Source organism: Rhinopithecus roxellana, chromosome 9 (genome assembly GCF_007565055.1).
Source record: "Rhinopithecus roxellana isolate Shanxi Qingling chromosome 9, ASM756505v1, whole genome shotgun sequence".
NCBI classification, from domain to species: domain Eukaryota; kingdom Metazoa; phylum Chordata; class Mammalia; order Primates; family Cercopithecidae; genus Rhinopithecus; species Rhinopithecus roxellana.
This window is the reverse complement of record NC_044557.1, coordinates 112,331,895-112,345,819: the sequence shown is the minus strand read 5'-3', so window position 1 is coordinate 112,345,819 and position 13,925 is coordinate 112,331,895. Positions and strand designations below refer to the sequence as shown.

The following is a 13,925-nucleotide window of genomic DNA, read 5'->3' as shown; positions in this document are numbered from 1 at the left end:
CTTTTTTGTTTTTATTCATACTGTCTATTTCTATCCTGAAGAATTTATATCTCCATTAGCATCAAAATTGAAATACAGGGCCAATTTTTGCCCAATATCATCAAAGGACAAAGATTTTTAATCTTTTTCAAATGTATAGGTAAAAGATGGTGTGTGTGCATGTGTGTGTATCAAAATTCTTTTGATAGTATGAAATTTTTTTAAATGTATTGACCATTTAAATTTTTCTTTTGTAAATTACCATTTTTGTTTTCTATTTTGGCTATTTATCATTCTTTTATTGATTTATAAAAGCTTTAACTGAGAAAAGCTATTAACCTTTCATCTGTACTATATGCAAACTTTTTGCAGGTTGTTTGCCTTTAATTTTATTTTTTTCAATAAACAAAGTTTCTTTTAAAAATACATATGCTTAAATCTACAAACCTTTTATTTTTTCCTTAGAAACACATTTTAACAGTTGGGAAATACAGCTATTTCTGAAGGGGAGGAAAGTCACTGGGGTTGTGAGTGTTCCCTGCAAAGGTACATGCTCTTTTGTGGTTTCTTCTATTTTTGATGGAACTGTTATGCTAGGAATCCAAACAGGGAATAATCCTATCTTTAGTGCTTAGCTGCCCAGGTAGCTAAGCACAGTGTCAACAAGGAAACACTCATCTCAGGAAACATCTCCCCCGAGATGACTGCCTCTTCTGCTAGTGACAGCAGATCATGATCCTAGATTTGCACACTCAATATTGTCATGAAGTCATCAGCTGTATTAGGCACAATCTTGCCAGAGGAACCTGCTTCCCCAAGTCCTGAGGTCATTACTGCCCCAGAATTTTGCTGAACTTCTCAAGAGTCTTCTCCAACAGAGACACAGCCCACCTCCATCTTCAGCCCTGCAGCTCTGAAATAAGGCAATTCTAAGAGCTAACTGCTCACAGAGCTGAACACCAGTGTGCAGAGTCAGGGAAAAACTACACAGAGCGACGGCTGATAATCTAAACATCTTCACTGCAGTTAATATTACCTCAAGTAGAGCACTCGAGATTGGATGATGAATCTAAACAAGTACTTCAAGGCTTTCAACGCAGCAAAAAGCAATTCAGTCTTGCTGGAGTCATCCGCATTAGCCACGTAGAAGTTCAGTACCTTGGAGAGTTTCCTTTGAAGAATGAGAAAGAAAAATTAAGCTGATGAGCAACAGGATACTCTGAGGCTTGGGTAACTTATCTAAGAGGGGAATGTGGCATGCTGGAAGTAGAAGTCATAACTAATTATATCTTCTAGAATACGCCCTGAACAGCAAAATTAACTCTTTTCCAATTAAGTTTCCTCATCTGCCATCTAGGTTTGGAACTACCCTTCTGCTGAGAAATACTAGAAAAGGTTTCTTTCCCTTTGTGGGATTAAACAGGAGGGTTATGAAATGAAATGGTTGAAGTGACCCAAATTGCTAGGATATTTTAATCTCTGGTATGCAATTCTGACATCTTCAGATGCTCCCATAAAGGAGGGATTATGCCTGCCTACAGGAGTTGACTTAAAAGAAGCCTAATTCCTTTTATTCTGCCCCAATCCCTTGGGACCCCTCAATATGGAGCCTGATAGAAACTTCATGGAGTGAAGAAAAAGGAGCTCAATCTGACTCTCTGGAACATTCATGGTTCTAAGCATTCAACAGATAAAAACTGTTCTGGGGTTTTAGGTTGCTCTTTGTGTCTTTCTAGAGTTTTTGGGCTAGGAATGGCCTTCATTTTGTGCTATCCCTTAGACTTTGGAGGGCACTGATATTTTAATCTTAAACTTTCCTTCTGGGAATCTTTGAGCTTTCCTATAATAATATTATTATTATAATTATGTTATATATATATATATAGTAACTATAATAACAGTTATTATTATTATTATTTAGAGGGAGTTTCGCTCTGTCGCCCAGGCAGGAGTGCAGTGGCGTGATCTCTGCCTCCCGGGTTCAAGCACCTGGCTTAATTATTATTTTTAAAAAAGGAAACATATAGAATTGATCGAGTCTTGCAAGTAAACCCAGACTACTACCACCTGGAGTGAGTGCTGTATTTGGCTCGGTTTGATCACAGTGATGGGATTTCCTCATTTATAGCTACCGCCCACCTGGATGTGAGGCTTCTGGGTGGAACGGCCACCGTCACTGGTGTACTTGCTGACAGGTCACTGGGCAGCAATCTACATGATGTGGCCTAAGCCACTGTCATAAGAAGATCATCAACCAATCCAGCTACATTCCTATCACTATTTATCACATTCTGCACAATAACTGGAAGGCAACGGGGTGGGTGTGCCAGGCACATACAGTGCCATGGTGAGCGCTCTGGGGAGGAATATGGAGTGGACTTTAGTTGTTTTCCTTAGTCAGGAGCCCATAAACCAATGATAGAAGGCAGGCTGCACTATGGAAAATGTAGAGACCACTGCCTCTTATGCAAAAGACTGGCAAAAGAAATCTTCTCATATGCTGTAAGTAATACATTTTACAAAGCATCTGTGGTACAGGGTTGAGGGCACGACCTTTTCTTCTATCAAACTTGGTCTTGTTTAATTCATGGTTTGATCTCCTTGATTCCCCGGGCCAATCCCACTGACATCCAACCTCTAAGATCCTGAGTTGGGTCATTTGTCATTCATTTTGCTCTTGATTTTTTTTTTTTTTTAATTTTCGTTTTTAGATACAGGGTCTTGCTCTGTCGCTCAGGCTGGAATGTAGTGGCATGATCACAGCTCACCGCAACCTTGACCTCCACAGGCTTAAGCAATCCTCTTGCCTAAGGCTCTCAAGTAGCTAGAACCACAGGTGTGTGCCACCATACCCAGCTAACTTTTTAATTTTTTGTAAAGACAGGTTCTCATTATGTTGCCTAGGCTGGTCTTGAATTCCTGGCCTCAAGTAATCCTCCTGCCTTAGCCCCACAAAGTGCTGGGATTGCAGGTATGAGCAACAATGCCTGGCCTACTCTGGATTCTTAAGGAGATTTCACCTTATCCAGAAGGAAGGCCCTGATCTTAGCCCCCTTTCCACAGTTAGAATATTTAGATGGTTCCCTTTTTCCAACAAGAAGCTTAGAATAGAGTTCTGCCTTACCAGGCACATTTACTGAACACAGGTTCCTCTCGTTTCTCAACAATCCAGCCCTACGAGTACAAATCCAAAGATCCAACCACACACAGTTCCCTCAGATCATACTTACACATATGCCAAAGTGGCACTGAAGTGCTTGTAAATGTAGGTTTCAAGTACAGGATTAAAATGCTGGAACTTGATGTCTCCTATCAGTGAAATAATAAATACCTGCCAAAAGTGAAAAACAGAAATAGCAGCACTGCACAATCCCAAGTATTCTGCCAACAAGCTGGATTTTAACATCTCGGTGCCTTCTTTTCTCTCTGGATCTTTTCTGCAGCATTCCCACTCTACCATTCCAGAGCTGATGTCAAGTCTTGAGGATTGTATTTATTTAACATAAATAGAGAGGCTATTACCTGTCAGGCACTGTGCTAAATGCTGTGAAGAAACCAATTCAAGCCAGAATCCCTGGCCTCAGGGAGCTGACTAGGTATCTCAAAGACAGGGGAGTCGGTGCCCAGGTAACCTAAGGGGCAGGAGGAAGGAGGTTCTGGAAAGGGGTTTTCTCTAATCCAAGGATGCAACTAATGAAACATTGCACAACATTTTTCTCCTGGGTACACTATGAGTGCCCCCAATAACAACGTCACCAGAGTGTCATCTCCTAATTACCCCTTGTATATTCCCTTGCACTGCCATCAGGCACATGGCCTAAAATTAACCACACTGCCCTGCTTAAGACAGAGGGGTCAAAAGCAAGGGGCATTTGGGATTTCCATCTATGCCCACTGCCAGCTGCTCTGTCCCTCAGGAATCTGTTTCCTTGTCCCACAGCATCCATAACCACCGTCTCTCTTTCCCATAAACCTGAGTCCAACCAGTTGGATCTCAACTAGGTGGTATTTTCTTTATCTTAAACCGTAGCTTTAATATTCTGATTATTTCTTAAACTGACTAGTTTCTTCAAGCTGGTGAATCCCCTAAAGCTGCAACTGACCTTCCTCCTCAGCTGTGGCATTCAGGAAAAATCCTGTCCTGAAATTTCACCCCACCAAGGTAAAAATGATGCTTGCTTTGGGGCCTTTCAGCTTCTTCCCCTCCACCCTCACCTCTGGCCTTCCCAGATTCTGATATCGCTTATCCCTATTCTGATTTCAATTCTTGCAATGGGTTGAAGGTTTAAGTGCTTTGTGTGACAAACTCAATTGTCTGCTGGGTTGAATATTCTGCCTAATGAGGCTCAGATTCACCTCTGACTTGTGAATTCAGTCTCCCTTGCATAAACACACCAGTGCACACACACACACACAACATGTAACAATCCTCCAGACAATGGTAATGTGAGTTAAAATGATTCCTGATTTCCAATAAAAATAAAACACCTTATTTTCTCTAATAAGAAAGAGCATATCAAAAAGTGAGATCTAACAGGAAACAAACAAATAAAGGCCTGAAATATAAGTCATTGTTTCTAATTGTAATTCTAGGAATTCAGCCTAACACAATAACCAGAGAGATGGAAACAAATACTTATGCGAGAAGATATTCACACAATCACTCACAACAGCGTAATATTGAAAACTATAAAGTTGCAGCAATAAACACTAGTTAATATGTTTAACTGCTTACCAGTGCATCAAACACAAGGAAGTCATAGGTTTCACTGTCTGACATTTCCATCATTATGTTAAAAAGTGCATCTAGTGTATCTTGCAAAAACTGAAGATAAGAAAAACAGAGAGGTTATTTTGATGCTTTCATAGATACCATAGCAATCTGGGGACAACTAGATTTAAATCAAAGAGGTTTAAAATAGCATTTTTTAAAAACTGGCACACTTGTTTAACAATGTAGATAAGTTTTACATTTACAATGAATGGTTTAATTTTCAATGTTGAACCAATTAGGTATAACTGGTATAATAGGTATATGTATGTATGTATGTATGTTTTCTAACTATGAATATATAAACATACCTTAACAATCTCTCCTCCATCCACTTCCATTAACTTCTTTAGGTTGTGTTTAATGTTCTGGGAGTTGGAACGCCAATTTAACAAACCTAACAGGTCAACTAGGAAGAACAACCATAAACATTAGACACAGGTGAGACAGAACAACCCAGACCATTTCAGGACATAGCTAAAGACTTCTCTAGAACAGGTAATTGCTCTTAATAGTGTCTAATTCAAGATGCCTATGTTTTCTTTTACTATCTCCCATCTAAGTCGGGGAAAACCTTGTGGTCCTCTTTCATTCTTCAAAGAGAAAAAAATTAACTATTAATGCATAAGAACTTAAAAGAATATCTGACCGCAACTAACATTTCTCAAGTAATAACATCATGCTCATAAGAAGTAAAGCTAAAAAGCACGCTTATGTAACCTTCCTACTTTTAATTTGCTGCCTTACTTAACTCGTCCCTTATCACTACCTATGTCTGGGTGGATTCAGAGGGAAAGAAGAAACATAGGTACGTGTGCATCTCTCTCTCTCTCTCCATATATATGTGTGTGTGTGTGTGTGTGTGTGCGCGCACGTGTACGTGTGTGTGTATATATATATATATATATACATTAATTTATCTCAACATCATGACCACACAGATTTTATTTTTTCCATCTTTTAGATGAGGAAACCGAGGCTTTGTGGAGTTAAATTACATGCCTTAGGAGAGGTAGAAATGGAATTTTATTACATATTTATCTGATTTGAACAACCAACTCCTTGCTATTCTATCATACTGTTTTCCCCAGAGTTCTCTGAAGAAATAGACAAGCAAATGAGACAGGTGGCTACTTCAAAAAAAAGGTGGAACACATTCATAGCCCTTAGGATAAGTCTGGGATAAAAATATTAAGGCATTTTTTGACTTACAATGGAGAATTTTGAAACTTTAAGCCACTTACAGCTTTAATAAATGTTGAGCTATTAAAAATGTCAAAGAGGCTGGGCGCAGTGGCTAATGCCTGTAATCCCAACACTTTAGGAAGCTAAGACGTGAGGATTACTTGAGTCCAGGAGTTCAAGACCAGCCTGAGCAACATGGAGAGACCCTGTCTCTATTAAGAAATATAAAAGTGTCAGAGAGAAACTGCAGTTATCTGGACTGTGACTGTATTATCACCTAGTTTAGTACATCAAGCTACTATTTCTATTCAGAGCATTATCTAGTAAATGTAGCAATACATACTTTTTTTTTTTTTTTTTTTTTTTGAGAGACAAGGTCTTGCTCTGACACCCAGGCTGGGGTGCAGTGGTACAATCTCGCACAGTGGTGCAATCTCGCAATCTCGGCTCATTGCAACCTCCGCCTCCTGGGATCAAGTATTCCTCTCACCTCAGCCTCCAGAGTAGCTGGGACTACAGGTGCACCACCACACCTGGCTAATTTTGTATTTTTTGTAGAGATGGGCTTTCGCCATGTTGCCCAGGTTGGTCTTGAACTCCTGAGCTTCAAGCAAGCCTACTGCTTTGGCCTCCCAAAGTGCCTCCCAAAGGAATTACAGGTGGAAGCCAGGGCATCCGGCTGTTATTTTTCAATCAATGAATTCGTAGAAATATATAAGTCATTACACATGTGTATTTTTCATAAATAGTCAAAGTGCTTCATGAGGGTGTTTATCAGTTTGCCTATTGTTTAGGCCCAGGGAAACCGCCAAAACCTAATGCCTAAGGATTCCTTGTGTCTACAGAATAAACTTCCAATGCCACACAGAGAATGTAATAAGGCCCCACCTATGTCACTCCAGCACACCCCAACCACCACCATTCTGTTTTACCCTTTAGCAGTCAGAGAAATCCAATCACCACCGCCCAACCATGGCAGGTTCTGAAATATGTGTGTCTTTGTGTATATTCTTCCCTTTGCCAGAAATACTATGTATTTGGTAAGATGTATTTGGTGTCTCCTTGACTCTTCCCATAGTTTTGAGCCATTTGAAGGCAGGAACCATACAGTGTTCATTCTTTTATCTCGCCATAATAGTAGACATCTATTAGGTGTTCAATACATGTCTGATGAAGGAATAAATGAATGAATGGAAAGGGAACCAGTAACTAACGAAGCTGGTAATATGCTTAACCCAGTCATTAATGTATTCATTCATTCAGCAGGTAATTAACATAGGTGCAGTGCTAGGCCTTCCACTAGGCACCGTCCACTTCCATATTCTCCAGCTCTGACTTCTGCCACAGGCTAGTCAAAGGTATTGCTCGTTCCATCACTTCACTCATAGCCGCTGGAGGAAAACGATTTAGTCCCTTCACCAGGGGTGAATATTCACCCAGCAGCTTCAGCCCCAACAAAGTACCCAAATATCATCCCAGAGGTTTATTTCCTAGTGATACCCGCATGCCAGATCACGGCTCACATAGGAAAATATTTTGGCATCTGGTGAACTGTTAGGTCTTAGGACCAGGAAAGCAGTGACACAGGGTTACAGAAAGAGCCCCAGGCTTGCTGTGTTTCTAAGATGTATACAGGTTTATCCCTGTAGCTCTAATTTTTTTTCTTGCTGTGCAGTGTCTATTCAGTTGTATGGGTGCACACAATTTGCTTATCCACTCTGCTGCTGATAAACAGTTGGGTTGCTTCTAGTTTTTCTCTACCATAAGCAATTCTGCTACGAACACTCTCATTCGTCTCCCGGTATACAGGTAGAGCGGCTTCTCTAGCACAGAAAACTAAGGTGGGATTTCTGGGGCATCAGGAAGAATATCTTCAGCCATATTAAATATTATCCAAAGTCACTATTCCCATTTTACATTCTCGTCAGAAATGTGTAAGAATTCTGGATACTTCAAATCCTCAGTAATGCTGAATTCAGTAATGCGAAAGTTACACAAGAATTCACACAGGACACAAGACTTCAATTAGACAGTTCAATTATTAACTACATTAATCCTGTAGGCTGTACAATACTGTATACATGAAAATTGCTAAGAGAATAGATTCAAGTGTTCTCACCACTGAAAAATAAGTAAGGTGGCATGCAAAAGTCACCAGCTGCAGGAGATTACTGAACACTTGACATGTGGCTAGGGCAACTAAGGGACTAATAATTTAATTTATTTATAAAAAATAAAAACAATGCAAAATGAAACAATATACTTTAAGGGCTACAGATACGGCAAAACTAATAAAGAGAAACAAGGGCATGAGAATCCCCACATTTAGGGTAGTAATTGCCTTCTACCCTAGGAAGAGAATTTAAGAACACATACTTTTAAAAAGGGAAGTACGACAAAGCTATTCAGACTCAAAAGGTTAAAAGTCACTGGAGTTTGTAACAAACCGATCTTGGAAACTCTAACTGCAAAACGACAAACTGTAAACTGTTTGGAGCTCCAAAGAGCTGTTTTCAAAATCCAAGTCCACCGCTTAAGAGCTTAAGAAAGATTTGTTGCCACTTTAAAACTCAATTTTCTGGTCAATAAGCTGGAAATGATCATGGCAAAGTTGGCGCTGGAGGCTGAAATGACTGACGAGTATGAACCTCCTGGTCCAAGGCCACATACCTCTGGGGACCTGCACATTCCTCTCTTTTTCCTGGAAAAACAAATCTATTCTTCCCTTCCACTGGGCCCAGAAACCAATGATCCCACACAAATTGGTCTGTTTTAGTATCGAAAAAACAAATCAAGTAAACAAAAAAGAGTCTCCAAGATCTCTCTGTTAAAACTCCAGTGGCTTTTAACCTTTTGAGTCTGAATAGCTCTCCTCAGGCGAAGGAGGAATGCCTTTGCTCACCCTCTCAGTGAGAACACAGCTACCCTCTCTACTCAGTCAACGCCCTCAGAGTTAGCCGATGACTTATTAATGCTCTTCGGCATTTTATTAAATCAAATTCATTCTTTATAATTTCCATCAAGTCAGAAAAAAGCAAATGCATGAATAATCTACAATCATTTGTCCCTGGAATACCCCATTTTCCCTGATGCTTGCGATGCCTTTGCCAAATCTCCATCTTTCCCTCTCTGTCCCCTGGTCCCTCTCCCTGCTCTCAGTCCATTTGGATGGCAGGTCACTCCTCTCTGATTCAGATGAGGCTTGCCTTTTTAAACCTTCTTTGCAATAAGATATTACTTCTGACTTTTTTTGTATGTGTTATGATGAGTTTGTCTTTTTTTAAATCAAAACATCAGAAATAAGGATGACAAAGTAAAGCATACAGTGTCATCCAAAGGAACATTCTGTGATGATGGAAATGTATATCCATCTGCCCAACACAAAAGTTAGCAGCTGCAGGAGACCAGAGTGCTTGAAATGTGACTAGGGCAACCAGCGGACTGATTTATACTGTTTTTATTAATAAAATTTAATTAACAAAAATTGTATGTATTTACAGTGCACAACATGAAGTTTTGATACACACACACACATTGTGGAAGGGTAAATCAAGGTAATTAACATACACATTACTTATTTTTTGGTGGTGAGAACACTTAAAATCTACTCTCTTAGCAATTTTCAAGTATATACTATATGATTAACTATAGCCACGAGGATATATAACAGATCTCTTGAACTTACCCTCTTGTCTAGTGGAACTTTTGTACCTTTTGTCCAACTTCTCCTGAATCGCCCCACTCTCCAATTTTAATTAATTGAAATTTTACAAGCTACATGGGTCTGGGGGCTACCGTATCAAGATAGTACAGGCTAGTTAAGAACATTCAGAAGCTGGGGTGAAGTAGGTATACCAGCAAATGAAAGGTCTACATTGAGAACTGCAACTTGTCAGGAAAGCCTGCATTTTTGACATGGAGATAACAAACAATGTAACAACATGGTTATCGCTAACAGAAATTCCTTTTGCTTTTCATTACTAGTAATTTCACAAACTTTTATTCTTGTTTTCTTTATTCCTCTTTGATTTGTAGTCCAGAAAGGATTATCTACTAGATGTTCAGTAAGTGTTATCCCTTTTAAATATCCCTTGACAGTTTTAAAATATTAATGCTTTATATACTATACTACCATACTTAGTTCAAAGAATAACATTTTGACATTTCATAGTTAAAAATTTGGAAAATACCAAAAAGAGTAAAGAAAACAAGAATTATCAAACTTTGAGTTGATCCTATTCGTCTTTTTCTGTGTACAAAAAATGATGATCGTGATAGCTGACATTACAGTGTTCACAATATAGATCGAATGCTATTTTGTTTTTATTTTAATTTACTGCATTCTTTGAAATAGATACGATTATTGCTCCCATTTTAAAGACAAGGAAACCAGTTCACAGAGATATCAAGTCACTTGCCCAAGATGAAACAGCTAATAAGTGGCAGAGCTGGGATTTGAAGCCAGGTAATCTGGCTGCAGATTGCTCACATATACCCAAATAAAACTGGGATCATACTGTGTACAGTGTTAAAAAGTTCACTGTGTCCTTCACTATGTTTTGAAATACCATATTTAGCAGCTGCATATATTTCGTCACTTAATTATAAAATGTGGTTAAACTGACCCCAACTATCAGACATTTGGGTGGGTTCCAGTATTTCCCTGTTACAAATAAGAGGGAAATAACATCGTTGTACATAAATCTTCGTGCACATCTCTCATTGTTTACTTTGTACTACTTTAAGCTCCACTTCCAGGAGTCAAATCACAGGCTCAAAGGGTCTGAAGACATTTAAAATCCTTGATATGCCTTTTAAATTATCCTCCATAAATATTGCACCCATTAACCTACCAGCAGTTAATTGTTAATAGATTCACTTTGTCCATAACAAGGGTATGTTGCTGATGGTTCTGTCACATCTTCTATGTTTCTGGCTTCATTTTTAGTGAGCATGCTTTTATTTGCACACATGGATTAGCCCTAAACTTCACTCTGTTGAGTCTAGCCACTCGTCCAAGTTGAAATGCAATCCTTATTTTTTTTTGTCAACCATGATTTGTCAAAACAAACCTAATACTGAGCCCTTCTAAAGATCAGGGATCTGATACCTGGGTTTACCCTATAACTACACTGTTTTGTCTATCTTTGCACCCCTTACGGCAGAGCTCTTGCCTGTACCTCACTCTAACTGTCTACAAGGCCAAGGCACCAGTCTCTACACAGCATACGGGAGATAGAATTTCTAGCGCAAGTCCCCTAGGCAGCTCCTTCTTGGTTTACTACATCCAGTAGGGCTCCGTACACATCACTTAAGTTAAATAAATAAGAAGTTGATATTGGCTATCAAATGCCACAATCTACACAAGAGAGGTTAAAATTGATATCAGAGATTTGAAGGAAAAACCAAATGAAGCCCTCTTTGAACTATTCAGCTGAATTTATGATAATCCCTGACTGCTTGGGAAAAAATGGGGAAGAGAAGAATATATGAGGGAAAGACAGAACTCAAACAGGAAGCCCTGCCATACCGTTTGGACAGGAGACTGATTATACTTCTTTGCCAGGCTCCTCCCCTTATTACCAACATCTCTTCCTGCATATACTATACAGAATGCACTATCAGGGAACATATGGCTTTTGAATTTTACAGTTGCTGTTAATAAATACACTTATAGGTTTTATGATATTAAAATTCTAAAATGTTTTTCATCCTGCTTTCAAGTGGACAATGAAACTTCCAAAGAAGCTGTGCAATGTGATCAATTCTACCCAGAATACCACTTGAAAAGCAGAGAGCAGAATCCAATTGGCCAACATCCTACCTTATAAGACTCAGCCCCATATGGTCCAGCCCTGTGAGCCTAACCAAGGAGCCCAGGAAGGCTGAGCAGGAAGCTTATTTGTGTCAATGTATTCACCATCCTACCGTTCTGGGTGAGCTTTGTGGAGCAGATGAGGGTGGCGATCTGAAAGCTGTCTTTAGTGCTATCCTTGCTTGGGGTGAAAGTGACCAGGTTTTTGGACGCTTGAAGCTCTTTTTCTTCCATCTCCATCTTGGTCCCAGGCAGGGTCAGGTAGAATTTAGCATCTTCCATTTTTTTGTTGTCACCCTAAAAAGGAAGCATGTTACGAACACCAAATGATGGCCAACATCTCTTATATGCAAATAAAAACAATTTTTCTATCATGCATTTCCAGCATGAGAAGCGTGATTTTATCAAATTATCCTGAAGATCCCTTCCAACTCTGAGATACTATGGTATCTCTCTGCAAACATTGAGCCCAGAAATAATTTCATGATTGAATGGTAACAGAGTTAAGTTGTGAACTAGAAACCAGAATATCCTAGTCTCTGTTAGAGAAAATAAATACATTGCAGAATAAAGTTAAATTTCATTTTCTTCAGTCTCTAAATGGGGACAATTATACTTTATTGGGTTGATGGTTGATGGAAGAAGAAAGAGCTTGCCATCCCTTCCAAAATGATTCATAAACTAAGAGGTTAAGAAAAATACTCATCAGGTAGATGAATCTCAAAAGAGCAGCCAACTGTGGGGAAACCGCCAGATATTGTTGGATAAATGAGATCTTCCAGCATCTACTTTATACTCTAAAATCTCAGTAGAAGTGGGAGCTCAGTTCCAGTTAGAAGAGAAGAACAAAGACAAAACTCTCAAGGAAGGAAGGAAGGCCCCCAGAGCAGAGAAATGGTATGTGGCTCATGGTGACAGGAAAACCACATCCATCACATGCTACTGAAGCCCAGCGGTGCACCTGTCCACGTGCCATGCAGGACGCAAAGAGCAGATGATGAGAGGCCGACCCCTTACCATTCCCTGCTAGGGAAAACCATTTGCAGGAGAGGGTGAGAGCCTCCTTAGAAGACTCAGTAATAATGCAACTCACTCTCTCCAGAAAGGAGGTGGGAAACCACAAAGCTGGAGGGCCCAGAGCCTTCCGAGTTTCTAGATTTTAATGGGCAAGTACAGATAGCTCTAGAAGGGTTTGATGTTTGTACAAATAAATGTGAAAGGAGCCTTAAACGCCATTTGAAAGGGAGTAAATATTTTTCTCAGCCATTTTCTGTTAGCACCACCTTATAAACCACCAGATCGTGCCTCCCATCCTGCAGAGTGGTGCCATCTGGGTTCATCAGCTTCACGAAGGCCACCCCAAATGCTCGCTCTGATTTATCTCTGGCTGAAAAAGCAGAAAGACATGTCTGAGCAGTGCAGAAAGACACCAGGAGGCGATGGCTATGACAGATGATTTCACATTTTGCTTGGGGGTGTGGCGTTCAACCATATTCTAATAAGCACAATTCAGCAAAATGCAATAAGACACGTACCGTGTGCCAATGAAACTGCCTGGCACCCCCAAGTATGCTCTCCTCTTCCTACATCCCCTAATAAATGAGACCAGTATCTACCCAGTCATCCAAATCGGAAATGTGGGTGTTGACACCAACTCCACCCCATGTCAACTCCATGTCCTAAATAGCTCTGGGGCCTGTCTCTTCTCTCTCTTGCTGTCTTGCTGTCCCTTCCTGACTTCAGGCCAACCTCACCTCTTCTCTTTATTTCTACAGGACCTTCCCAATGCCCCTCTCTGTCTCTAGGCTCTCCCAGCCAACTCATTCTCTACGCTGGAATGAGATTTCCCAAGTCCAATCCAATCATGTCAATCACCCTGCTTCAAAACACTTGAATGAGAGATCTCCATTTATGTTGCTCTAAAACAGGCTCTGCAAGATATTTATTCTACTCTAGGGTTTACGGTGCTGCCCAAGGTTTCTTCCCCCTTCCTCCCCAGAATACCAGCTCCAGTGCCAGGAAAGAAGATCTGTATACCCTGTGGCGGCTGGAAGGAGGGTGCGGCTTCATGAGGAGGCAGAGCACCTCTCTCTTGGTCTTCGGAGCCAGTCTCTGAACTCACTGGGTCCCCTGCTTCAGTGGCTCTGACTGGGTAACCTGTGGCCTGTTCTCATC

General features: G+C 40.2%; 1 protein-coding gene across 1 annotated transcript in view; it reads right to left on the bottom strand.

The window, feature by feature from the left end:
• DOCK5 (dedicator of cytokinesis 5) overlaps positions 1-13,925 on the bottom strand; it is a 238,167-nt gene that overhangs the window by 76,665 nt on the left and 147,577 nt on the right. Inside the window, exons 17-22 of the mRNA XM_010378154.2 lie at positions 13,034-13,137; positions 11,864-12,047; positions 5,062-5,159; positions 4,715-4,804; positions 3,210-3,310; positions 1,016-1,150 (exon numbers count right to left, since the gene is read on the bottom strand). Of these exons, the coding sequence (XP_010376456.2) occupies positions 1,016-1,150; positions 3,210-3,310; positions 4,715-4,804; positions 5,062-5,159; positions 11,864-12,047; positions 13,034-13,137 (712 nt within the window). The remainder of the gene's footprint in view (positions 1-1,015; positions 1,151-3,209; positions 3,311-4,714; positions 4,805-5,061; positions 5,160-11,863; positions 12,048-13,033; positions 13,138-13,925) is intronic.